This window comes from Carcharodon carcharias, chromosome 26, assembly GCF_017639515.1.
Source record: "Carcharodon carcharias isolate sCarCar2 chromosome 26, sCarCar2.pri, whole genome shotgun sequence".
Lineage (NCBI taxonomy): Eukaryota > Metazoa > Chordata > Chondrichthyes > Lamniformes > Lamnidae > Carcharodon > Carcharodon carcharias.
In genome coordinates, this window is record NC_054492.1 from 21421536 (window position 1) to 21448291 (window position 26756).

Below are 26756 nucleotides of genomic sequence, written 5' to 3' on the forward strand. Positions count from 1 at the left end.
GTAGACAGCTTAAGGAGTTGAGCTCTGACATGAGACAGCAGGAGGAGAAAGTAAACTGGAAGGAGTTGGGGTGCCTACCCAGATGGGTTCAGATCAGGGAACTCGTTTCACAGGAAGGGTCATTCAGGAAACATGTAAACTTATGGAAATTAAACAGAAGTTCCACTTTCCCTACCACCCGCAGAGCTCAGGGATGGTGGAAGGAATGAATCGAACTCTGAAAACATCTATAGCCAAAGCTATTCAGGAAACAGGGAACAACTGGGCCACCGTATTGCCCAGCACTCTGATGCACCTTAGGGCTCCACCAAATAGGACTACCAGGTTCACCCCATTGAATTGATAACCGGAAGGGTCATGCAATTACCTGAAGGCATTATAGTAGGGGGAGGAGATGTAGGGCCCTGAAAGGAAGAATACGGGATAATGTAAGGGAATTAAGTAAGCAATTACATGAGTTAAGAGAGGAAGTTAAAGACAGACAGATGATTAGGGACATAGAGGCAGATAAGTATAAAGAGCAGCAGCGAACCCTTCAGGTGGGGACCAGGGTAATGGTCAAGATGAACCCAGAATGAACTGGGTTCACACCCTGATGGCATGGACCATACGAGGTAATTACGACAGGTGATACGTATGCACTTGTAGATATGAAAATGGGAAATAAATGGAGCCATTACATACAGTTAAAGATATATGATGAATCACCAAGCGGTAACCCGGACAATGGGAGCCAATGTTAATGTTTCCACAGGTCCGTGATCCTGGCTATGGGCGTGTCAGCATGGGAAGCACCAACGGTCAAAGTCAATAATGACACCTGCCTTCACCCTGGGCAGTACGTACCACTTCCCCAAGGAGGAAGTGGGGAATGGATAAGAAAGTCCAGCACCTGGATTATGGATCAAGTCACCACATGGACGCGTCAAACGAACAATTGGGAACAGGACCCCCACGTGTGATCACACAAAGAGTTGTAAGAGTATTTTACATTTAACAGCACCAGGGCAAACAGTCCAGCTAACACCACTCAAGTGTGACAACGGGAACTTCACAGGATGGTGGTACTTACCCAAGGGTAAGGACAATGATGAACTGACTAATGCACTTTTGAGGATACACCCCAGTGGGAAATACACACCCAGTAACACCTCACTAAGCATAAGCACAGATGTGATTGGTGGGGTAACGATAATTGGGATTCATGACAATAGAACTGGACTGGGTTGGTGGTATGGGGGCTGTAGAATGTATGCACCCCCTACCAGTTTTTCATCAACAAGCATTTGGATGTTTCAAGAGATTAATGTGACTGCCGGATGGACAGACTTACCTCCCTTTGTTCGGGAACCGGGTCTTGAGGGACAATATTGTCAAGAAACATGTAAATATGTAATAGATAGACATGATTGTTATGATACACAATGTTTCACTTTGATGACGTGTCTTTGGACAAAGAGGGGGCTTTGATGAAACACAAACAGTCTTGAGCTGTGAGAACCAAGGTCTTTGCGTACATGTTTTAATTCTGATTGGATAATATAATTATGTATACATCCTTTAGAATAATTGGTTAGCAAAATCACACGTTTATGTACTCAACAGGATAGAGTTAGCATGGGACCGGTGTGTCAGTTACCGATTGGACGTATTCAGATGTATTATGATAAGAAAAGAGTAATGTCCAGATGTAGTAGGCCCCCCCACAGATGGGATAGTCAGGATAGGAAAGTCAAAACCATTATTGCATGATGTAGCTATGGTCTCCCTGGAAGTGACATATAATATCACGGGATTACTGTCAGTATTGCCTACGACTTGTCACAGCCACCAGAATTCCATAAAATGGGCTAGAAGCCAACTGAAGAGGATAGTCAATGACTATAAATTTCGAATTGTTCTGGGAATTAGAGCAAAAGCACAGGCTAGGTTAAAAAGAAGTACACTGGGAGACATCGGAGGGCTACTTGGGAGTGCCAATTCCATGCTTAATTCAGGTCAGATCTATGACTTAAATGATTGTGCCTCCTGGGTGGCTGCTGAGACTGCTCGAGGACTGCACTATAGTGTGTGCTGGACAGGATATGCCCTGATATCCGGGGAGCTACAAGGAGACGGTCTGCTACAGATCCTTAGGCAGACCGCAGACAGGATAATAGACACAGCCGAATCAGAAGCCACAGGGGGGGTATACGATATGCTATCACAAGATCTAATTGACGGGGTAAAATCCGACATTGAAGATATCAGGTTTGGAACAATTCCCGAACACATGTTCAGTTTACCAATTAAACCTCATAAATTTACACAAGGAGCGGCAGGAATTGGTGATTACACAACCTCAAGGTGGAGGAGAGAGGGGAGTCATAAAATTTATCATGGCCATTCCCCAAGAACATTATCCAAACAGGGCGTTCCTGAACAGCTATAGGTTTGAGTCCCTAGGAGTAGATAAAGGGGGGATGGTATTCCGCGTAGGGCTATATGGATATATATCCTCTGTAAAAGACATGGTACTGATGAGTGCTAGAGATTGTTGTACAGAATCAAGAAATGACATTGTGCTCATATCAAACGCTGGAGGTATTTACAAACACCAGTAAAGTCACATTCACCACATTACCGATTCAGGGAGCATTTAAGGCAATCCAGATGTCCTCAACTCAATGGTGCTTCATGACCATCGAGGCTGAATTCCTTTATGGGGACTTACTTTGTGCTAGCAACTTGTGTTTCTGCCTACAAGTGACTGATCTATTTACTATAGGAGACTTCCATTTGCTAGGCAGAACCACAGGATACTTGTTTAGCTCTTGGTGGGATAACACATTGTTCGCTGATCAAGCTCCTGTCAGAATAGCACGCCTAGCCACGCAGGAAGCCACAAGAATAGCTCAATTGTAAGTAGAAGCTTCTAGAGAGCAAATCGCGAGGGGGCGTGTACAAGTGGATTTAGCCACCCAATCGACCAGGAGGTTAGTCCAATCAGCTACTTCCTATGTTACGGCCGGAAGATTGATGAATTGGTGGGAGATGGTTAGAATGGGTATGACGATAGTCACAGGAATTATGCTCTATTGGACTCTGCTGACACCAATGTAAAACCTGGAAAGGGACTCTCCAGGCACAGACAGTAGCAAACTAAAGGTGCGCATCAATTCCCCGACCTATGCATACTCCAAGGGAGAAGACAAGAGAAGGGAAAGTGATGTTATACAACCAGGTGATTTAGGATTCCTCTGGCAGTCTGGACGACTGGCCACCCAAAGGACCAGAAGAAGAATTCTCAACTTAAGGTCTGGCCAGCTTGGGCTTTGCCAAGGGTCAAAAGGGGGGACTGTTAGTGGGAAATTAAAAATGCTATAAGAGAATACAGTAAGAATTTACTGAAAAACCCTTAAAATCTCTAGGCAGACATGTCTGCTAAACATATTAAGAGTTGAAGATTACCAGATGAACTTTGCACAGCCTTGAGAGTCAGACTGGAGACAAAAGTAGGACATAAAATAGATTAAATATACTCCCCTCTCACATGGGGAAGGGGCAGATGGTTTTAGCTTAGATGTGGGAAGACATACAATGGACAAAGAGGGGGCTTTGATGAAACACAAACAGTCGTGAGCTGTGAGAACCAAGGTCTTTGCGTACATGTTTTAATTTTGATTGGATAATATAATTATGTATACATCCTTTAGAATAATTGGTTAGCAAAATCACATGTTTATGTACTCAACAGGATAGAGTTAGCATGGGACCGGTGTATCGGTTACCGATTGGATGTATTCAAATGTATTATGATAAGAAAAAAGTAATGAAATGTAATCAATCTGGGAGCTGGGTCTTCATTCTTAGGAATGATTACGACTCCCTTACACATGCTTGAATAAAATCGGTTAAAAGGAAGCCTGAGTCTCTGTGGTCGTTGCAGGATTGGAGAGTGTACCATCTTCAATGGAGGAGAGAGTTCATGGTCTGAAGTTGTTGAACTCAATGTTAAGTCAGGAAGGCTGTAAATTGCCTATTCGGAAGATGAGGTGCTGTTCCTCCAGTTTGTGTTGGGCTTCACTGGAACATTGCAACTGGCCAAGGACGGACATGTGGGCATGAGAGCAGGATGGGGTGTTGAAATGGCAAGCGACAGGAAGGTCTGGGTCATGCTTGCGGACAGACTGAAGGTGTTCCACAAAGTGGTCACCCAGTCTGCGTTTGGTCTCCCCGATTGAGTTAGCTAGGATTTGGTTACAATGAAGCAGCATGAACACGCAAAAGAGATAGAGAAACTTAAACTTGAACAAAAAAGAGCAGAAAGAGAAAGAACATTTAAGCAGCTAGAATTGGAATTTCAAGCAAGAGAGAAGGAATGAGAAAGGGAATAGCAGCTTAAAAGGCTGGAACTTGAAACAGAGGCACCGATGTTGGGAATGTTTTGCAGATGGAAGAACTTATTGCAACCCAGAGTTGAGTAGGGAGATGTTTAAATTTGTAAGACGTCCTTCCAAAGTTTGAGGAAAGGGATGTAGAGGCATTATTTATTTTGTTTGAGAAGGTAGTTAAGCAATTGAAGTGGTCAAAAGGAAACTGGACATTGCTCCTGCAGTCAGTGTAGCATAGGTTAATGGGCAGAGCTCATGAGATTTATGCATCACTTTTGGAAGAGGTGTCCATGAATTATGTTGCAGTAAAGAAGATTATTCTTAATGCATTTGATTTGGTCCCTGAGGCGTTCAGGAGGACATTTCAAAACATAAGGAAACATCTGGGCAGATCCACATTGAATCTGAGAGGGTAAAGCAAACTAGCTTTGATTGTTGGATATGGGCACTAAAGTTAGAGGCCATATATGAGACCCTTGGGGAAATAATTCTCCTGGAGGAATTTAAAAATTCACTCCCTCCAGTAGTAAGAATTCAAGTAGAGAATCAGAAGGTTTCAACAGCTAGACAGGCAGCGGAGATGGCTGATGATTACGAACATGTCCATAAATCCAAACCCTTTTTCCATCAGCCCCATGAACCCTAGAAGGATAGAAAGTGGGAGGGTGAAAGGAAGGCAAGTGGCCAGGGGAAAGAAGGGACAAGTGGGAATGTGCTGAAATCTCCTCCTCAGACCAGAAAGGAAAGTTCTGAGGGTGGGAGTGACGTCTGAAGGCTTAAGTGTTTCCATTGTAACAAGACGGGACACATTCGGGAAAAGTGCTGAAAGTTGCCTGGAAGATCCAGGGGACTTATTGGGGAACGTGAGAACGATTCAGGAAGAAAAGCCCCAACTAAAAATACAACTGATCAAGATGTAATGTTAACTGTAGCTGTGAGTCCGAGTGTGGACACTGCTGTGAGTGAGGGGTAGGTGAACAAGATACCTGAAAGCTACAGGGAATTCTTGTCAAAATAAAGAGTAACTCCTTATTCCCCAAGTGGAGTCAAGGAAACAGAGCAGTTGCAGGAAAAGGTTCCAGGAATTTTTCCTTCTTGGGTAGTGACCCGAGCAGTGACTAAACGAGTTCCATCGTCAGAGGTAGATTTGGCATCACAAACAGATACTTGGCTATCTGAGACTTTCTTCGGGGATTTGGAGAATCTGAAGGAAATGTTCACCGAGTTGTCTCTAACTGAGGCTCAGCAAGAGTTAACAGAGTTAAGTAAAGTGGCAGAATCAGCTCAAGCTAAAGCAGAAGGAGTTCCAGAATGCTGCTATATTAAAAGTGGGATTCTGATGAGGAAGAGGAGACCACCTCACAGGCCTGCGGTCAAAGAGGGACAGTGGTTCTTCAGGTAGTGGCACCATCCGAATATCATCAGGAAATATTACAGATATCCCATGAGATTCCTATGGTAGGACCCAAGCACTTATAAATCAACATTTTTACTGGCCAGGTCTTCGCGAGGACATGGTGCAGTTTTGTAAAATGTGCCATGCATGCCAGATGGTGGGAAGACCACAACATACAATCAAACCGGCACCTTTAATTCCCATACCAGTTTTAGGAGAGCCATTTAGGAGGGTGTTAGTTGACTGTGTGGCACCGTTACCGAAAATGAAAGTGGGCGACCTGCATATCCTTACTATTATGGATATGACATCTTGGCTTCCAAAGGTCATCCCTTTGAGAGCAGTTACAGCTAAGGTTGTGGTAGAGAAATTAACCCCATTTTTTTTGGTAGTTATGGATTATTGATGGAGATCCAGTCAGATCAAGGTTCCAATTTTACATCTAAATCTTTTCAAAACATAATGAGTAGTTTGGGGATAAAACAGTTAAAGTCCACAGCATATTACCCACAAACACAGGGAGCTTTAGAGAGGTACCATCAAACTCTCAAAACAATAATTAGAGCATATTGCTATGAATATGAATTGGGACAAAGGACTGGAATTTCTTTACCTCAGATTCACTGGATAAGTCGGCTGGTTTTAGGCTTTTTGAATTAATTTTTGGAATGAGATAAGAGGTCCTCTGAAATTAATCAAAGAAATGCTTTTAGGAGAGAAGGACGAATCCTCTATGTTAGATTATGTGTCCGTGTTCCAGGAATGGTTCACTGGAGCCTGCAGAGTGGCTCAAGGATATCTTAAAGTTTCTCAAACAAAGATGAAGGAATGGGCAGATAAGCAGCTGTGACCCGAACATTACAAGCAGGGGCGGACGTGTTAGTGTTATTGTCTATACAGGAGGATCCTCTGAAAGTACGGTTCAGTGATCCATACCCGTTGGTTAAGAGGGTTAGTAAAGTTAATTATTTGACAGACACCCCAGATCACAGGAAAAAGTATTGGCTATGTCACATCAGCATGTTAAAACCACAACATTGTAGGGAGGAGGATAGGAGGGAGCAGGTATATCAGGTAATAAGGAGAGTGGAGGATGAAGGAGACAGTGAAAGGTTGAAGGCAATTTTAACTCATGAATCGGTATTGTCTGTCCATAACTTCACTAAGCCCTTCAAGGTGGCGATCGATGCCAGTGACTCGGGGATAGATGTGTTCGTATTATGATGCATCAGGCATAGAAAAGCCAGTGGGATACTCTCTAAAAAGTTAAATCAGCATCAAAAAGATATTCTACCATAGAAAAGGAAACTCTAGGATTGTTCTTGGTCTTTATAGAAATGTTTATGACTCAGAATGCCAGACTGTTTCGATACAGTTTGTTATTACAGCTTTATAACTTGAAGGTTGCAGGAAAAGGTAATGTAATGGCTGATGCGTTATCCAGAAGGCAACTTTTGTTAGTGTAATTATAGAAATCAAAAGATCAGAAACTAAACAAAGTTTCTGTATAAGGAGTGAGTGAGAATGGGTGAGTGCATGTTTAAATTTTTTATATATATGGTGTATATGTTTTCCTATATGTTTTGTAATGAAACGCATTTCAAAATGGCATTTCATTCCTTACAGGTGGTGACATGTGAGGAACCCATTTTTGGAAAACTTGAAGGACATTGAATTTTGGACATTCTCCCTCCTGAGTTTTTTTTTTGAAGTTTGCAGTATTAATCCATGGTTGTGAATATGCTATTCTTCAAGAAACTATGGGTCAGGGTAGTAGGGGGAAGAGATCCTTTGTATATCTAAGTTAACAAAGAACTGCTGTCACCAGATTAAAGACTCTTGCTGATTGGTTAAAAACGCCTGGTGTAAGAGAAGTATTCTTTGAACATCTTAGGGCAGAATTTTTCTCTTATCAGGTGGGTGTGTGCCTGACCCAAACGAGCGTAAAATGACACGCAACGGCGCCAGGTGAGCGTCCCAATGTCATCACACACTAGCACAATATTTAGGTCGGCGGGCACGTGCAAGAGACAGCAGTGCGCTCACTGACAATTAAGTGGCCTATTAAGGCCCTTAATCAATTAATTGAGTGAAATTTTTCGCTGCCGATCCAATCTTCCGGTTGGCAAAAAGGCCAAGCAGCCTTTGCATTTTTGGCACGGGCGGGATGAGGTTTCAACCAGTGATTAAAAAAAATAACTTTTTACACTCCTATTTACACTCCCTGCTCATGTGACAGAGTCACGACGGGACATGTTTTCATGATTTGAGATATCTTTATTTTTATGGTTAAAGATCTTCAGCTCCCTGAGACAGCTCTGTGCCTGAGAGAACTTTTGCTGCGTGCAGCCCCACACGTGTGAACTTCAGTGCTCGCGCTGCTGCCGCCTCCACCCCGGCAGTGCTGAGTGCTGCAGCGTGCATTTCACGCTGGTCGGCCATTAATTAGCCAGCCAGTATGAAATCACAGTCGGGGCCCAATCACGGGAGGTAGTCAGCTTCATGACCACTCCCGAACCCACCTGCCACACCCACCTGACGAGGGCAAAATTCTGCCCTCAGTCCTTAAAGACTCTCAAAGTCAGTATGGGTGTGCCTTAGAAGCAATCTGCAAGCACAGGACTCTCTCTTTGCCCCTCTCAGCCCCACCTTTGTGTTAAACTTTCCTCAGTAACGTCTCATCAGGATAATTCATCTGTTTTATTTTGAAAAGAAAGTCTGAAAAGTTGTGATAAGTAAGAGTCATCAAGAACAGTTTCACCAAAAATCCATCTGAAGGAACTTCCAGACCTCTTGTGACCAGAATTCTGTTAGATCAACAACATCAAGATCTCTTTGAATTTTATCCTTTTAAAAGAAACATTCCCATCCTCCAGCCTCTGCAGGGACTGTGTTTGTTTTGTCCTGTTTTGTGTTTGTGTGAGAGTTTATGGAAGCTCAAATACCTTCTTTTTATAAAAGGGGAAAATCGTTACACTTCTAAGCCACTACTTGTATTTTAACCAGTTTATTAACTTGGTTTAAAAAGTAGTTTGGTTTAAAATAAATCAATGCTTTTTGTGTTTCCTAAAAGAAGCCTGGTTAGAGTCTTTTTAACAAGTGGAAATAGCAGTATCAATGGGTAACAGTTGGCCAGTTTTGTAGTTGAATTAAACATTTAATCTATTGTTACAACCTGTGGAGAACTGGGGCTAGAATTAACTGTGCACTCCTCCCATCTTGGCGCACAGCACCACTCTACAATTCTTGCACCTCACTGTAATTTTCTTGCAAATTTGTTTCTCTACATTATTTATACTAGTTGATGGTCCAGAGACCACACCGAGCAATGTGATTGCACCTTTTTTGTTCCTTAGCTCTAGCTACATAGATTCTGTCCTTGATCCCTCTGGGGTTTCCTCTCTCCAGCACTACAATGCTACAATTCAATCCCGCCACTCCTCCGCTTTTCTTCCTTTCCTATCATTCCTCAACACCTTGTATCCAAAAATAGTTAACACCCAGTCCTGCTTTGAACCAGGTCTCTGTTTTAACCACATCATATTTCCACATGTCAATTTGTGCTTGTAACTCACCAATCTTGTTTACCATGTATTCACATACATGCATATAAAACCTGATTAGAGTACTGTTCTGAATGAAATAATCTTAAGGCCCTCATCGTTTTTACATTCTGTACTTCGAGATGAAACGAAGAATTATATTAACTTTCCTGCAGTTTAAAGTTGTTGGGGCCTTTATTTAACATGACGCTGTCCTGCTTCGACCACGTTTATTATCCTAACCACCCGGTGGCGCTGTGATCACTCACTGTCATTGCACCTCCCAATCGCCCGGTGGCGCTGTGATCACTCACTGTCATTGCACTTCCTAATCGCCCAGTGGCGCTGTGATCACTCACTGTCATTGCACTTCCTAATCGCCCAGTGGCGCTGTGATCACTCACTGTCATTGCACTTTCCAATCGCCCGGTGGCGCTGTGATCACTCACTGTCATTGCACTTCCCAATCGCCCAGTGGCGCTGTGATCACTCACTGTCATTGCACTTCCCAATCGCCCGGTGGCGCTGTGATCACTCACTGTCATTGCACCTCCCCATCGCCCGGTATCGCTGACGTCACAGAGCAGGAAGTGGCGGCGTTTAAAGTTGAGCTTTGCGCCTGCGCAGAATCACAGCCGGAACTGCGCTTGCGCAGTGTTGGCGGAGGGGTCGAGGAGGTGGTGGGAGCGATGGGCTGGGTTTCGGGTTGGCGGGGAGCCGCTGTGGGGTTGTTGCTGCTCGGCGTGTGCCAGGTGCGGTAAGCGGTGGTTCCGGGACTGGCGGCAGGGCCGCGGCTCACAAAATCAGGACGAGAGCGGCGGGTTTGAGCTGCTTCCTGAACCCGGGAGGGCGGCGAGAAACCCCGGGGCCCGAGGTTCGGGGGAGCGGGGTCGGGGTCGGGGTCGGGGTCAGGGGGGCGGGGCCCGGGGGGTGGAGGGTTCAGGGACAGGTGCCGGGGGCCCGGGGAGCGGGGTCGGGAGCCCGGGGACAGGCGCCGGGGGAGCGGGGTCAAAGGGCCAGGGCCCGGGGGGTCAGGGTCAGGGACAGGAGCCTGGGGTCTGGGGTCTGGGGTCTGATGGGTGGGTGGGGCGGCCTCTGGGCTTTATGAAGCTGCCTGGTTGTCAGTGATAATGTTTTCAGGGTCACTCAGGTTAGTGAGAGCCCAAAGCCTGAAATGTTCCGGAGCAATAATCGAGGATTCATATTGTTATGCTCTTGCAGAGAAACCTGGTCTCTGGGTCTCTTCATGTAAAGATATTCCTGCATCTTTTACTATGAACATTAGCTCTTTGACTCTGACTTCTTAACATGTTTGAAATATTTTTCAGGTATGGGCAGAGGAAGGTATTCTCCATGCGGTCAGTAATGACAGTAATCTGGGTGTGAAGCAATATTGTGTCATGTACGATTCCAAATGGATGCCATTTCCAAAATCTCTGGACAATGCTGTAAGTAACTGGTGGGAATATTGTTTTCTAAAAGACTTGCTGCAAATTGCAGGGTTCCCTTGTATTATGTTTAGCTTTTCTTGCTCTCCACCACCCCTGTTCTAACCTAGAAGGCCAGGTGGTGAAGGATAGAGCTGGATCTTTATACAATTTATAAGCTCCTCCAGAATTTCACTATATACACATATAGAAGCGCAAGTAATTTCCCCAGTACTCTTGGTGGGAGACTTCAATGCCCATCACTAACTCACCTCTTGACTCCCCCAAAACCTGTCCACAATCTACAAGGTAAAATCCTGGAACTACATTGATTGTAGCGGTTCAAGAAGGCAGCTCACCACGACCTTCTCGACGACAATAAGGGATCAGTGACTCCCACATCCCATGAGCAAATAAATAAAAGGAAAGCTGAATTGCAGCCCTAAAGAACTGATTTGAGGATGTCTTTGGCTCCACTTTGGAACAGATGAGTAAACTTAAAAACTTGTCCTGTTGATTTTGCTTCTTGGTGATGCAGATGAGGGCAGTTTTGTGGTAACTTAACACTCAGCAATTTAGCTTTTGTAGATTGTTTCACATTCAGACCAGAATCTTGTCATTCGTCAAGTTTCATTGTTTTATTAACCCACCAATCAGATATAAATCCCTGTGCATTAGCTGACAGGACCTCTTGTCCGGAGGATACTATCATTGTCTTCTGTGAATTTCAGGCTTCATTGTGACTTTCAGAACTTGAGGACTTATCCAGTGTTCATGGTTATATTTATTTTTTTCTCTTTAGACTGAGTTCCAGCTAAAAATCCTGACCAGCACCAAACTCTGTAACTGGACAGATGTGCCTGCAGAGGGTATAAAGGACAAGCTTCTTGTGGTGATGAGGGGGAACTGCACATTCATAAGGAAGGCACAGATTGCCCAGAGGAATTTTGCTAAAGCGCTGCTGGTTGCGACTGTGGATAGAATAGTAAGTGTATATGCGCGGGTGGCCCACAGTCAGCGCATGGCACAGGTGGCCTGAACTTCTGTCAAAGTTGGATGAATGTAAAATAGTTAATTTATGCTAACAAGCTGGTTGTAGTCTCCTTTTTGTAAAGGAGGAACAGTCCATCGAGCCTGTTCCATTATTCTATTAGATCGTGACCGATCTGTCCCTCCACTTCATTTACCTACTGTTAGGGGGAAAAAAATGAAAAGATCAAAATGGAGGACAGAGTTCATGGTCTAAAGTTGCTGAACTTAATGTTAAGTCCAGAAGGCAGTAAAGTGCCTAATTGGAAGGCCAGGCGCTGTTCCTCCAGTTTGCTATGGGTACCTGCTTGGGCCCCAGTTACACCTGTCTTTTTGTGGGGTATGTGGAACATTCTGTTTCAATCCTACACAAGCCCCCTCCCACAAGTCTTTCCGATACATCGATGACTGTTTCGGTGCCACTTCATGCTCTTGTCTGGACCTGGAAGGATTCATCTTTTTGTTCCCTCAAATTTCCACAGTATTTTGTATTTACTAAAAGTGTTGATGCTTAGAACGTTTTGGTGACATTATCTGAAATCACACTATTGGATTTCACATGTATACTGATGACACCCAGCTCTACCTCACCACCTCCACTCCTCCACTATTGTTAAATTATCACACTGTGATGTCTGGTATTGGATGAGTAGAAATTTCCCTTAACTAAATATTGCGAAGGCTGAAGCCATTGTTTTCAACACAATTGCCTCCCTAAGCCACTGTCTCTACCTTGCATTCCACCTTTAAGACAATCCTTAAAAAACCTTTATCTATTTGATCTTTTGTTCATCAGACCTAATATCTCCTTACATGACTCAGTGTCATTTTGTTTTATAATGCTCCTGTGAAGTGCCGAGGGATGTTTTATTCTGTTAAAGGTGATGCATAAGTTCATGTTTGACTAGTATCTCTGGGCAGCTGAGTTTCCACTTTTTGGCTTCAACTGTGGGAGAAGGATTCACAGAATCAATCACTGAATGTTACGGTGCAGAAGAAGGCCATTCGGCCCATCGTGTCTGCACTGGCTCTCCAAATGAGCATTATGACTTAGTGCCATTTTCCTGCCTTTTCCCCGTACCCTTGATTCAGGAAAAAGCAGGAATGGACATGACTCTGAGAGTGTTATCTCTCTAATTTCAGCTTTCACTTTTTGTAGGAAGGAAAATCTAAAATTTCATGTTTGTATCCATAATTATTAATGCTTGTTTAATTTGTTGCTGTGTGCTGCACTCATGGATGGTCTGGTTTCAGTTTTCTCCTTCAGGTAATCTGTCTGATTTTGAAAAGCCAAACATTCCAGTGGCCCTCATTAGCTATGATGATGTACTGTCCATGCAAAAGGTAAATCTTTGCTATTAACCTGCGAAACAATCAGAAGATGTTCAGTTGTATCCTTTCAGCCTTGTTACAAAGTGCTTGGTTTTCTACTTGAAAGGGTGGACTCTTCCTCCAGCCTGTCTTGCTGTGCTGTGAAGTGACAAGCCTTGGGCTCAAGCTTCTTTCCAGAGCATTGATGAGCTGGGATCTGGCACGGCCTCCAGGAGAGGAGGAAGAGTTTGTCTGTGTTTTGTTCAAACTTCTCATTTACTATTTCACTCAGAGGCTGTCTGCCTCTGTTTTATGAAACCAGGGTGGTGGCTTTTTCAGGACTTTACTTACCTGGACTTACTCCTTTAGAGGATTATTTGAAACCCTAAGCCCTTCTGTTCACCCACATCATTTGATATCTTTTCATGTGCACAGCCGTTCCTGTTTTTTCCTGCTCCTCTCACGTTTCCGCTTTAAATTGCATTTGCTGTCTATGCCTGTTTCACTAACCTGAACAGGATTCTTCCTGTTTACAACAATTGTGTCATCAGCAAATTGATATTGTGCTCCCCAGGCCCAAATTTCAATCTGACGATCAAAAATGGGACCTGGGTTGATTTATGGGGTGTGTTAATCCACCCCTTCTCCATTGATCATCCACTTGTCTAAGCATGTACCCTGTCCATTTACCAACAGTTCTATCCAGGCAAATTAAAACAAAGTCTTGTCCTTTTAAAATTGTGACCCTGCCCCTGTTGTGTGTCTACTTCATTAGAAAAATTGTTTTTTATAATGTTTACTGAGTACGTTTTCCAGTTGCCTGAGGTGGATATCATGACCCTATTCTCAATTTCTGCTTTTATTTTAAATTGGAATTCCAGATATCCCAGGTTAATCCAAGTGTTTGATTATTAATCTTATTACTTTAGTAGTTGTTGTCTTGATTAAATGGGAATATTATGTTACAAAAGTTCCCCAGGTGGATCATGCAGCTTAACCAGTGAATTGTTGAACCATGAAAGTGTGAATGTGAGGTTTGAACCCTGTGTTGAATTAGTTGACCCCTGCGCTCCTGGATCAGAGGGGACAGTATTGGTCATGGCTCCTTTTATTCAGCTCTGATTCTGCAGACACCAGGATCCTGCCATATGGCAACCTGGGCAGCATAATGAAGAAAATGGGCCCCTAATCAACTCTCTCCCAAACAAGATGCCAGTGGGGAAGAGGGGATAGTGAAACATCTTCTCTTGCCCTGTCCAGTTTAAAATACCAGGTTCTCTGAAAAGTGAGAAATGGAAGATTTCTTTCACAAAAGGACTCTCATTATGTCTAAATATCAGAGATTAAATAACCCTAGCTTGGTTAAATTTTTAAAATTCAAGTGACTTAAAGCTGTGGATGGATATCTGATCCCCGGAGAGAGTAGTCTGGGCAGTGTCTCACTGGTTATCTCCCTGTATTCATTGTGTAATTTTTGCTTCTAGATGCTCGGGGACCACATTTCAGGCACACTCTATTCCCCTCCTGTGCCCACCTTTGACTACAGCATCCTGATCATCTTCCTTATCGCTGTTGGTACTGTTGCCTTCGGGAGTTACTGGAGTGGGATGGCAGAATATGGAAGGTACTGAAGCAGCAGCTGAAATCAGATGATTTGAAGCTTGACATTGTTTCTCTGTACAGGTGTTCAGTGTCCTGTTGCTAAGAGGTTTGTTACTTAAGAGCCTGAGACGTGAACCACAGTTTACGAAATGAAGCAGCAATTTCCTCGACTGATATTTTTGTTATGGGTATTCAGCTCTGAGCAACTGTCCTGACTCCTACATTGAGTAGTTGCTTCCAGTATGGGGTGACTTGTCGAATCCCTTTTTTTTTGTGGTATGTTTGCTGCCTTAATGATTCTTATTCTGAGCTGACATACCAGTGTCTAATTTTGTTTTGCCTGTTTGGGTTTTGTGGAGAGGGGTATGGTCCTTTTCCAGCTAGGCACCTACCCCCTCCCCCCAACCGACTGAGTGACCACCTCCAAATTCTGACCTGGGGTACCATGATACAGGCTGTGGCTCTCTTTCTGCTGTAGCTGCTTATTTAGGAACATAGGAAATAGAAGCAGGAGTAGGCCATTTAGCCCCTCTGGCCTGTTCCGCCTTTCAAACAGATCACAGCTGATCATCTCCTTCTCATGCCATTTTTTCCCCACTATCCCCATATCTCTTGATGACATCAGTATCCAGAAATCTATTGATTTCTGTCTTGAACATGTTTCCACAGCCCAAAGATTCACCACCCTCAGTGAATAAATTTTTAAAAATTAATTTATGGGATGTGGGCGATGCTGGCTAGGCCAGCATTTATTGCCCATGAGAAGATGGTAGTTAGCTGCCTTCTTGAACCGCTGCAGTCCATGTGTAGGTACACCCACAGTGCTGTTAGAGAGAGAGTTTCAGGATTTTGACCCAGTGTCAGGAGAAATGGCGCTATAGTTCAGTGAGTGGCTTGGAAGGGAACTTGCAGGTGGTGGTGTTCCCATGTGTCTGCTGCCCTTGTCCTTCTAGATGGTAGTGGTTGTGGGTTTGGAAGGTGCTGCCTAAGGAGGCTTGGTGAGTTCCTGCAGCGCATCTTGTAGATGGTACACACTGCTGCTACTGTGCGTCAGTGGTGGAGGGAGTGAATGTTTGTGGATGTGGTGCCAATCAAGTGGGCTGCTTTGTCTTGGTTGGTGTCAAGCTTCTTGTTGTTGGAGCTGCACTCATCCAGGCAAGAGGACAGTATTCCATCACACTCCTGACTTGTGCCTTGTAGATGGTGGATGGGTCTGGGGAGTCAGGAGGCGAGTTAATCGCTGCAGGATTCCTAGCCTTTGACCTGCTCTTGTAGCCACAATATTTATGTGGCTAGTTCAGTTTCTGGTCAATGGTAACCCCCCCCCCCAGGATGTTGATAGTGGAGGATTCAGTGATGGTAATGCCACTGAACATCAAGGGGTGATGGTTGGATTCTTTCTTATTGGAGATAGTCATTGCCTGACACTTGTGTGGCACGAATGTTACTTGTCACTTGTCAGCCCAAGCCTGGATGTTGTCCAGGTGTTGCTGCATTTGGACATGGGTTGCTTCAGTGTCTGAGGAGTTGTGCTGCACATTATGCAATCAGCAAACATTCCCATTTCTGACCTTGTGATGGAAGGAAGATCATTGATGAAGCAGTTGAAGATGGTTGGGCTGACGACACTACCCCGATCAATCCATACAGTGATGTCCTGGAGCTGAGATGACTGACCTCCAACAACCTTAACCAGCTTCCTTTATGCTAGGTATGACTCCAACCAGTGGAGAGTTTTTCCCTGATTCCCATTGACTCTAGTTTTGCTAGGACTCCTTGATGCCACACTTGGTCTCAAATGTTGCCTTGGTGTCAAGGGCAGTCACTCTCACCTCACCTTAGGAGTTCAGCTCTTTTGTCCATGTTTGAACAAGGCTGTAATGAGGTCATGAACTGAATGGCCCTGGCTGAACCCAAACTGGGCATCAGTGAGCAGGTTATTGTTAAGCAAATGCTGTTTGATAGCATTGATGACCGCTTCCATTACTTTACTGATGGGATGGTAGTTAACCGGGTTGGATTTGTCCTGCTTTTTGTGGACGTGACATGGTAATTTTCCATATTGCTGGGTAGATGCCAGTGTTGGAGCTGTACTGGAACAGCTTGGCTAGGGGTTGACAAGTTCTGGAGCACAAGCCTTCAGTACTATTGCCAGGATAATAATCATATTCTCTTTTTACTTTATCAGTTTCTTGGTCCTGCTTTGCTGGATTCTAAATTGCTCCTAATCCTCCAGGTTTATCACTTTATCTGACAACCTTTATAAGCCACTTCCTTTGATCAAATGCAATCTAACTTTTGTTGATTCACCTTTTGTGTTGGGTTTTTGTCGTGGAGGAATGTATATTTGTAGTAGACTGTGTAAAGCTACTTTAAAAACAGCCATTGCCTGTTTACCGTAAAATCTTTTAATGTATTTTCTCAATCTGTTAATTTCCCGAGCTGTCAATTTGTTAAATGATGAGTACAGGATCTGATTTTAAAACCAGTTACTGTTTAAAGTTTGCAATCTTATTTCCTTTTTGGGATGTAGTACAAGTTATTCGCCATCTGACTCCAGACTACAGACACACGAAGAGAACAAGACCAAGGAATCTGCAGCTACACTGACTCCAGTTACTGTTGTGATTTTCGTTATCGTCTGTTCTGCAATGATTGTTCTGTTGTACTTCTTCTACAAGTGGCTAGGTGAGAACATTGTGCACAGCAATCCACTTATAAAAGAAAACCCCATACAGAGAAGTTTAGTTAACTTCCCTTCAGTGTGAGCCATGTGATTTACTGATAGTAAGATTGAAATATTCTTTTAATTAGTGCTTAAAGGTTATAGAATATTGATGAATTGCAGTGACAACTGAGTAGTTAGCTTGGAAAAGGTTGGGATTGTAGTGATTCAGTGCACCTTCATTTCAATCCACTCCAAAACAATGTGGTGACTCCACTGAATTTATTGATGGATTCCATTCAGCTCCTGACCTGTGGAGATTCACATCATAAAGGTGGCTGTAATTTGGCAACTAGATTAGTATCACTGGTGAGAAATGCGAAAGGTGGTTATCTTGGATGTGAGAGCGAGGAGGGTGCTGCTGTTCTGTAATTACAAACTTGCCCTAAATGAATGTTTGAGATGACAGCCAACCTCTATTGGAAAGGGGTGAAAACACTCCATTCAAATGTGTTGAAGTATTTTCTGTAATTGGACTGATACATAGCTGGAATAAAGAACATATCTGTATTGGCTATGTTGCTTTTGCCTGCTGGCTGTAAAGCGAATTGGACAGTCTCCATATCAGCACAAAGCACAAGTGCCTCCAATTCTGCACTAAACTGTCAGTGTCTGTCATAGGATGGCTGATGTTGGAAATCTCACCTCAGTGCTGTAGGGGGTGAGATACATTGACACTTCAGTTATACAGCACTAACATCATTTTCTTTCTGATATCATTTTGTTTGACAAAGCAATAGCTCAAATCACTTCACCAAGCACCAGCTTGAGATTCAGGAACTCTAGGCTGAGTCACTGGTGATGGTCAGCTGGATCAAAACTCGCTGTGCCAGCCAGGTTTTTATTAATTCCACCATAGTTGGGAGCTGGAGCACAGAAGTGGCTTTAAAATTCTAACAAATACAGAATGGGCCTGCCACTGTATCTGGAAAGCTAACTGCAATTTCTCGTCTTTTCTCCCCAAGTGTACCTGGTTATCGGCATCTTTGCTTTGGCTGCAGCTGTTAGTCTCTATAATTGTTTGGTTGCACTAGTGAAAAGAATACCATACTGGAAGTGCAAGTAAGCTATGACTTTTTAATTTATTGTTTTAGCTTGTTTTGTTTCATTGTCCTATACTCCTGCCTGTGTTCTCCTAATACACTTTGTTAGAAGCATCATTTACATCAGTGCAAATTGTGGTTTAAGTACAACCATCAGTTAGTACTGACAGTATGTTATTAGATGTGTATTAAAACTAACTGGTGCATCTATGATGTATTGGCCCAGGTGTGTGTTGTGCTACACGATGGAATGGGAGAATATTGATTTTCTAAGAGCAGAGGCTCAATGATAAATTTGGAGAGTGAGCTGCCCTAATTGTTAGTGGTGGATTTCAGTTCCTCTGGCGCACGCTAGACATGGTTGGTTTAAACATCAAGCTGGGAAGGAAAAATAAATAGAAACTGGGATAAGCTTTTTTATATACCATATTTTGGGCAGAATGGCCTTTGGCCTATTTGGTTATTCGCTGCCTCTTCCTGTTTTAATACAGGTAGTAAATGGTGTGCTGATTCCTAGGGAACCATCTGTTTCTTTTTATACAGGTGCATGTTATTATTCCACTTGAAGCTGCAAGAAAAATTTGTTACTCATGTTATAAAGCTGTAGTGCCAACAATAAAAGCAGATAGGCTTGGGCCAACATTTGTGCTTCAAAAAAGTTCCCATAATATTCGAATGACCCAAAACAAGAGTAAAGTTGTAAGTGCCTTTATTGTGTACAAGTATACCCACACGTATTAATCTTTCATCTTTCAGGTTCCCTTGTGATAAAATAAGTATTGAAATTCGTTTGCTGTTCCTTGCTGTGTTCTGTACAGCAGTGTCCGCAACCTGGGTAGCTTTTCGGAATGAAGACAGGTGGGTACCAAGACTCTGATCTAACATGAACTCAGTGTGCTCTATGCTCGGCCCCAAATGAATGTGCCAAAGTATGGTATAGAGTGGGAGGGGACAAAAGCTATAAAATATAATCCAGCACACTCCAGGACAAAATCCACAGAGCGAAGTTTGAATCTGTTTGTAGTAATTGTGCAGATGCTAAATAGCCATTTAGATTTTCCATCAGATTGCCATGGATTTATCAAAGACTTGGTAGTAATCCTGTCTGTGACCTGTAATCATATTGCTAGATTGAGCAGCAACACTGGGAGATAAACTGTTGTTCAACCAACATCAGTGTGACCATATAGCACCATAGAAATTGTCCCTCTGTGACCCAGATCACTAAACTCAACAGTAAGTAAGGGATATTTACATCCTGCGCTGTTGCTGCCAGGCACTGATGCAGATCAGCTGTGCAGTGTTAACTGTTGCCCTTGATGTTGGGTTGTCAAAGTTAAATGTATTGATTATTGTGTTCATGACATTCGGGGGCTGGTCAACCTAATCATAATGGATTCCAGTCTTTCATTGCATGCTAAAGTTTAAGAATGAGAACTTTCTAAATGATCTCTAAGAGTGGTGATGAAGTATTTTTCATCTATTTTCCCCCTAATTATTTAAGGGTGGGGAAAAACAATTCTGCTTTATCCAAAACATTCAGGTTTATTTCTAGAGAGAGAATTGAAAAGTAGAGAAATTACATTAGACTTGTAGAGACGTTGGTTAGACCACACATGGAGTATTGCCAGTTAAAGGGATACAGAGGCACTGGTAAATCTGCAAAGAAAAAACTTGGAATGCTAATAGAGCTGAGAGGTTATACTTACCAAGAAAGATCAAACAGGTTGGGGTTCTTTCTCCTAGAAAAAAGACTGAGGGGGAACCTAAGAAAGATCTTTGAAATTATAAATGGGTTTGATGCAGAGATGTTTCCACTCAGTGCGGGGTCATAAACATAAAATAGTCACTAATAAATCCTATAGGGAATTCAGGAGAAACTTCTTCATCCAGAGAGTGGTCAGAACGTAGAACTTGCTACCATGAGGAATAGTTGAGATAAATAGCATAGATACATTTAAGGAGAAGCTGGATAAGCAAATGGAGAAAGGAATGGAAGGCTAAATTGATGGGATGAGGTGATGGATGGGGAGAGGCACCTGTGGAGGATAAATAACACAATTGGCCAATTGAGCTGATTGGCATGCTTTTTGTGTTGTTAATACTGTGCAATTGTGCAGCTGAAATGAATTGTCACTTGCTGTTTTCCTTGGCAAAGCAGATGTGTAAACTTGCAGTGTTTGTGTCGGGGCCTGTGAGTATGAGATGCCTGCCAGCATCAGATAGGATCAACTTTATCTTTCATTGCTCTTGTCACTGATGTATGGTGCAAGACACAAGAATTCAGGTGAATTCTCACCAAGGTTCTTTGTAATTGCAGTAAGACATTTTAACTCCTGTACTCAAATCTTCTTGTAATAAAGACCAACATACCATTTACCGCCTCCTTAACTGTTTGATGTACCTGCACGTTAGCTTTCAGTGACTCATGAACAAGGACACCCAAGTCCATTTGAAGCTCGACACTTCCCAGCTTCTCACCATTTAAGAAATACTCTGTATTTCTGTTTTTGCTACCAAAGTGGATAATCTTGCATTTCTCTACATTGTATTCCATCTGCCTGAATTTTGCCCACTCGCTTAGCCTCTCCAAATCCCCCTAAAACCTCTTTGCATCCTCCTCACAACTCTCACTTCCACCTAGTTGTCATCTGCAAACTTGAAAATATTGCATTTAATCCCTAGATCCAAATCATTGATATAGATACATGAATAGCTGGGACCCAAGCACTGATCCTTGCAGTACCCCCACCCTCCCCTAGTCACAGCCTGCCAACCTGAAAATGACCCACTTATTCCTACTGTTTTCTGTGTGTTAACCAGTTATCTATCCATGCCAGTATATTCCCCCAAATCCTATGTGCTCTAATTTTGTTTACTAACCTCTTGTGTGGGATCTTATCAAACGCTTTCTGAAAATCTAAATACACCACATCTGCTGGTTCCGCCCTGCCCCCCTTATCTATTCTGCTAGTTACACCCTCAAAAAAACTCTGGCAGGTTTTTAACCATGATTTCACTTTTATAAATCCACGTTGACTCTGCCCAATCTTACCATTATTTTCCAAGTGTCCAGTTATCACCTCATTATAGATTCTAGCATTTTCCCTTCAACTGGTGTCAGGCTAACATGTCTGTCGTTCCCGTTTTCTTTCTTTCTCCCTCCTTAAATATTGGGGTTTATATTTGCCACCTTCCAAGCACAGGAACTATTCCAAAATCCTACAGAATTTTGGAAGATGATCACCATAGCATCCACTATCTCCACAGCCACCTCTTTCAACACTTTGGGATGTAGACCATCAAATCCAGGGGATTTATCTTCTTTCAAGTCCTATCAATTTCTCCAGTAACTTTTTACTGGTATTAATATCTTGCAGTTCCTTGTTTACACTGGTCCCTTGATTCTCCATTTATTTCTAGGAGGTTTTTAGCATTTTCCTCTGTAAAGACAGACACAAAGTCTTTGTTTGGTTTCTCTGCCATTTCCTTATTCCTCATTTAAAAATTCTCCTGACTCCGCTTGTAATAGACCCATGTTTGTTTTTTGCTGATCTTTTCTTTTATATAGCTATGGAAGCTTTTACAGTCCATTTTTGTTTCTTGCTAGTTTACACTCATTCATTCCATTTTTCCTTTCTTGATCCTTTTCTTGGGCTTCTGCTGCAAAATTCTAAAATGCTCCCAATCCTCATGCTTACCTTTGGCAACTTTATACGCCTCTTCCTTTGATCTAATACAATCCTTAATTTCTTTTGCTAGCCAGGGTTGGAATACTTTCCATGCTGGCTTTTTATTAGTTATTATTTGTCCTAATTTTCTAATATACGAAGTTCCAAAGATGAACTTCTCAGCTGTTCTCATTCCGGATGTGTGATCGCTCTGCTGCCTTTGGCTGTTTGAAAATTAAAGATTCTTAGCTTCTCCTGGCAAACTGCAGCAGCCTGGTCTGCCTGAGAATGTATGCTCTTTATCTTTTCCAAAGGTCTTGTGCCTATCAAGGAATGTGTTAAATATAGAACTGTTACTAAGTTTACTGATTTGCATTTTAGATGGGTTTGGATTCTACATGACTGTCTAGGGGTTGCCTTTTGCCTTAACTTCATGAAGACCCTGAAAATGCCTCATTTTAAGGTACATTGTTGGCATAGGGTAAATAATATGTTTTTGACATGAAATTGAATTTCTGTAAAATGTGTGATGAGCCCATTTAAATGTACATTAATACAAAGCAAGAAGTAACTTAAATCTTCAGTTCCCACAGTTTAAAAAAAAATCTCTCAAACCAGGAAACCATTATGATTTTACTAAACACTTCGGGGAAGAAAGTAGTTAGAAGCAGCCATTGATTTTGGAATACAATATCGTGGTCAAGGAAGCAAATGAAGTGCCCGGGGGTGCCAACTGATGTGAATTCATTTTCTTTCAGAAACCTTTAAGGTACCACCTTGGAGTCTGCTGGTTAAGAGGAATGGAATTGATGGGCAGGGAGCAAATATGAATTTAAACTGGTTAGTAGGACAGAAATGCAGTTCAGATTTGAGGGTAGTTTCTCAACAAATTCAGTGGGAATGTCTTTGTTGGCTGCAGCTTAGTCTATTTGAGGGGTGTTCAGAAGAGATTGATCTGTTACTGAAAAAAAGCATTTTTGTCAAAGCTTTTTGTCTTGGATTCATCAGGACAATCGCAAGAATACCAATGTCAGGGGAAGCAGCAACTTTACTGATGAAAAGAGAGTGCTGATTGATTGGCAAGTGGACTCTGGTAGAGGTGTTGCCATAAAGAATGCACCAGTTAATGGTGACTGACAGTTAACTGCCAAGCATTGTTTAAAATTCAAACCAGGCAGCTTGATTCTGCTCAAGGCATTGCCCTGAGGAATGAACCAGTGAATGGCTGCCACTTATTGTTTGGCTGAAACAGGCGCAATGCGTGCACATATTTTTTCTGTCCGCAAAGAACAGGGCCCTGTGTATTAATATATGTAGCTTTCAGTACACGCAAATGCACCACAGTGCAAGCCCAAATGACCATCTTAAATTGGTTGTCAGCATATTTTTAGTACACTGAGGATTATTTAGCAAATGTTCAATTGCGAAATAACATCTAATGTTGGACACTGTTTTGAGATTTGCAAGCATGGGCTGGTTGGGTATGGTCTGTACCCAGCTGTTTGACATGATGTGCCAGTCTTTGGGATGTATGGCCTACATACCTAGTATCACACTGGCACTGAAACTCATATACCACATTACTCATTTGTATGATAGACAGGAGGTGTTTTTGACTTGACGGCAGCATCCTGATAGTGGCGAGTACCGCTTATGTTGCTACTGCATAGTAGCAGTGTGAAACAGCTAGCTTCACCTGTTGCTGAAATTTTTGAGATACCTTACCCTTTCAGGGTAATCTGAGGTAGACTGGGCACTTTTTTTCAGGGCTGAAAGTGACGGCCTTAGACCCATTTGAGTTTGCATGATATACAGCGCGAAATGAACTGATCAGGATAGCCATTATCCTGCAGGATGCCTTTGTGCCCTTTTTCATCATCAAGCTTGCATGGTGAGCAAGTGGCTCGGGCACTAGTTACGAGTTTGCTGCTGAGGCCAATGTTATAGCATGTGGAACTGTAAGAGCCCCAACACATGTATTGACCAGTGAAGGCAGGCTTGTGGTAGACCATGGTAAAGAGCCCCTGGCAGATTTCTCAACTAGTAAGTCCAGGAAAGGGAGTTCATTTGGCTGCTCGTCTGGCTGCAAAGTTGAATTTGAGCACAAGATGGAGCCCATTAAGACATGCAAGGAAATTATGTGCTGCTGCGATTTAAATAAAGCAGAAGTATCATCCACATATCGGAAATATGTGAAGGGTAGGAGGTTAGGTTAGGTGGAACCCAGCAAAGATGTTTGAGAGCTGGGCCTAGAGAGGATCCCATGGCAACGCCACCTATTTGGGCATACATGGTGTTGTTAAAGCTGAACTCAACAGCGAGTTGCTGAGTTAATAAGCTCATTGAGCACTGATTCGCACAATGGCGGTGGGTCCAGCTCACTATAGTGTTGCAGCACAAATATCTATGGCTTCCTTAAATAGAACATTGGTGAATAGGCTAGCAATATCAAATGAGCACATTGCTATTGATTTGCAAGTCCTGTATGGTCTTCGTAAATGAAGGAACCCTTCACTGTATATCTGGAAAACTTGTTCTAAACTGGTTATAACAATTTGTCCAGTCATTTGGCCAATTCACTCTGTGCAGAACCAGCCATAGATAAGATAGGGTGTAAAGGCTAACTATCAGTCACCATTAACTGGCGCATTCTCCATGGCAATGTCTCTACCAATCAGTGTCCACTTGCCAACCAATCAGCATTCTCTTCTCATAGAGTATAAAGTTGTTGCATCCCCTGACATTGGTGTTCTTGTGGTTGTCCTGATGAGTGCAAGATGAAAAGCTTTGACAAAATGTCTTTATTCAGCAATACCCCAGTTTTGTACTACCAAATGACCGAGATTGATCTGCTGCAGCTGTAGACATTTAAAAACATTTTTCGGCAGCATATTCTCAAACTTCTGTCTGCTTTTATAATTCTAGGCACAAAATGGAAGCTTAAACTATTTACTACATTGTCAATCTTCCTTCCCTGTTTTACAGTCCTGTGTCATTTTGCTGGTACTCCTGCTCATCTATGATGTATTCTTTGTTTTCATATCTCCGTATTTCACAAAGGTAAGTTTACTTCTGTAGCTTTGTACAGTGGAAACCCACATATCTCGTTGTCATTTTGTCTGAAATTTTAACACTTCTATTGTGGAATATTTGTTCAACTGACTAAGTTTTTAAGCTAAATCTTTATTATTAGTTCTTGCCTAACTTTGGTTTCTGACACTTAGCACTGTTTCACTTCCTTTTAATTAAAGGGGCCAGTGGACAGTATATAGTCATAGCACAAAACAGCACAGAGACTGTTTAGCCCAGAGCGCTAGTGCCAAGGCCAGCTCTTTGGTACAGCTATCCAATTAATTCCAGTCTGCTTTTTTTTTTACCCACATTGTTTTGTAAATTCTTTTCCCTCAAATAGTTATCTAATTCCCTTTACAAACTTGATTGATTAAATCTACTTCTATTTCAGATTCTGCATCCAGATCACAACAACTAGCTGTGGTGGTTGCAGGGGGGAGGGTGGGAAAAAGTTTTTCCTTGGGTCACTTCAGGTTCTTTTGCAATTGCCATAAATCAACGTCCCCTGGATATTGACCGGTACCCTCTGGATTTTTATAAATTCATCCACGGGATGTGGGCTTCGCTGGCTGGGCCAGCATTTATTGCCCATCCCTAATTGCCCTTGAGAAGGTGGTGGAGAGCTGCCTTCTTGAACCACGGCAGTCCATGTGGTGTAGGTACACCCACAGTGTTGTTAGGGAGGAAGTTCCAGGATTTTGACCCAGCGACAGTGAAGGAACAACGGTATATTTCCAAGTTAGGATAGTGAGTGTCTTGGAGGGGAACTTCCAGGTGGTGGTGTTCCCATGTGTCTGCTGCCCTTGTCCTGGATAGTAGTGGTCGTGGGTTTGGAAGGTGCTCTCTGAGGAGGCTTGGTGAGTTCCTGCAGTGCATCTTGTAGATGGTACACACTGCTGTCACTGTGCAATGCTGGTGGAGGGAGTGAATGTTAGTGGATGGAGTGTCAATCAAGCGGGACTGCTTTGTCCTGGATGGTGTAAAACTTCTTGAGTGTTACTGTAGCTGCACTCATCAAGGCAAGTGCAGAGTATTCCATCAAATTCCTGACTTGTGCCTTGTAGATGGTGGACAGGCTTTGGGGGCAGTCGGCAAGTGAGTTACTTGCTGCAGGATTCGTAGCCACTTGTCAGCCCAAACCTGGGTATTGTCCAGGTCTTGCTGCATTTGGATATGGACTGCTTCAGTTTCTGAGGAGTCACGAATGGTGCTGAACATTATGCAATCGTCAGCAAACATCCCCACTTCTGACCTTATGATGGAGGGAAGATCATTGAAGCAACTGAAGATGGTTGGACTGAGGACACTGCCCTGAAGACCTCCTGCAGTGATGTCCTGGAGCTGAGATGATTGACCTCCAACAACCACAGCCATCTTCCTTTGTGCTAGGTATGACTCCAGCCAGCAGGGTGCTTTCCCCCTGATTCCCATTGACTCCCGTTCTGCTAGGGCTTTTGATGCCACGTACTGACTGACATCTGCTGGGTGCTGACCCTTCTGCTGGAAAGAGATTCACCTTATCTACTTTATCAGATTCTTTCATTATTTTAAACACCTCTGAATTT

At 42.9% G+C, this 26756-nt stretch overlaps 2 protein-coding genes across 6 annotated transcripts in view; both read left to right on the top strand.

Annotated features, from left to right (window-relative positions):
• LOC121269882 (signal peptide peptidase-like 2A) overlaps positions 1-26756 on the top strand; it is a 57762-nt gene that overhangs the window by 11895 nt on the left and 19111 nt on the right. For 4 of the 5 annotated variants that reach the window (XM_041174955.1, XM_041174954.1, XM_041174957.1 and 1 more), the window contains exons 1-10: positions 9953-10063; positions 10640-10759; positions 11541-11723; positions 13022-13111; positions 14563-14702; positions 17214-17368; positions 18371-18467; positions 19205-19306; positions 22501-22582; positions 25105-25179. In XM_041174955.1, coding sequence (XP_041030889.1) covers positions 10001-10063; positions 10640-10759; positions 11541-11723; positions 13022-13111; positions 14563-14702; positions 17214-17368; positions 18371-18467; positions 19205-19306; positions 22501-22582; positions 25105-25179 — 1107 coding nt within the window. In that variant the 5' untranslated portion in view covers positions 9953-10000. Of the gene's footprint in view, positions 1-9952; positions 10064-10639; positions 10760-11540; positions 11724-13021; positions 13112-14562; positions 14703-17213; positions 17369-18370; positions 18468-19204; positions 19307-22500; positions 22583-25104; positions 25180-26756 lie in introns of those variants that run through there. The other variant, XM_041174958.1, reaches the window with a different exon arrangement.
• On the top strand, positions 1571-3217 carry LOC121269885. Its single transcript, XM_041174960.1, has one exon. The coding sequence runs from the start codon at positions 1760-1762 to the stop codon at positions 2429-2431; it is 672 nt and encodes a 223-aa protein (XP_041030894.1). The 5' UTR covers positions 1571-1759; the 3' UTR covers positions 2432-3217.

Coding starts and splice junctions, on each gene's coding strand:
- LOC121269885 (XM_041174960.1), top strand. CDS start 1,760: ATGGTCTCCCTGGAAGTGACATATAATATCACGGGATTACTGTCAGTA.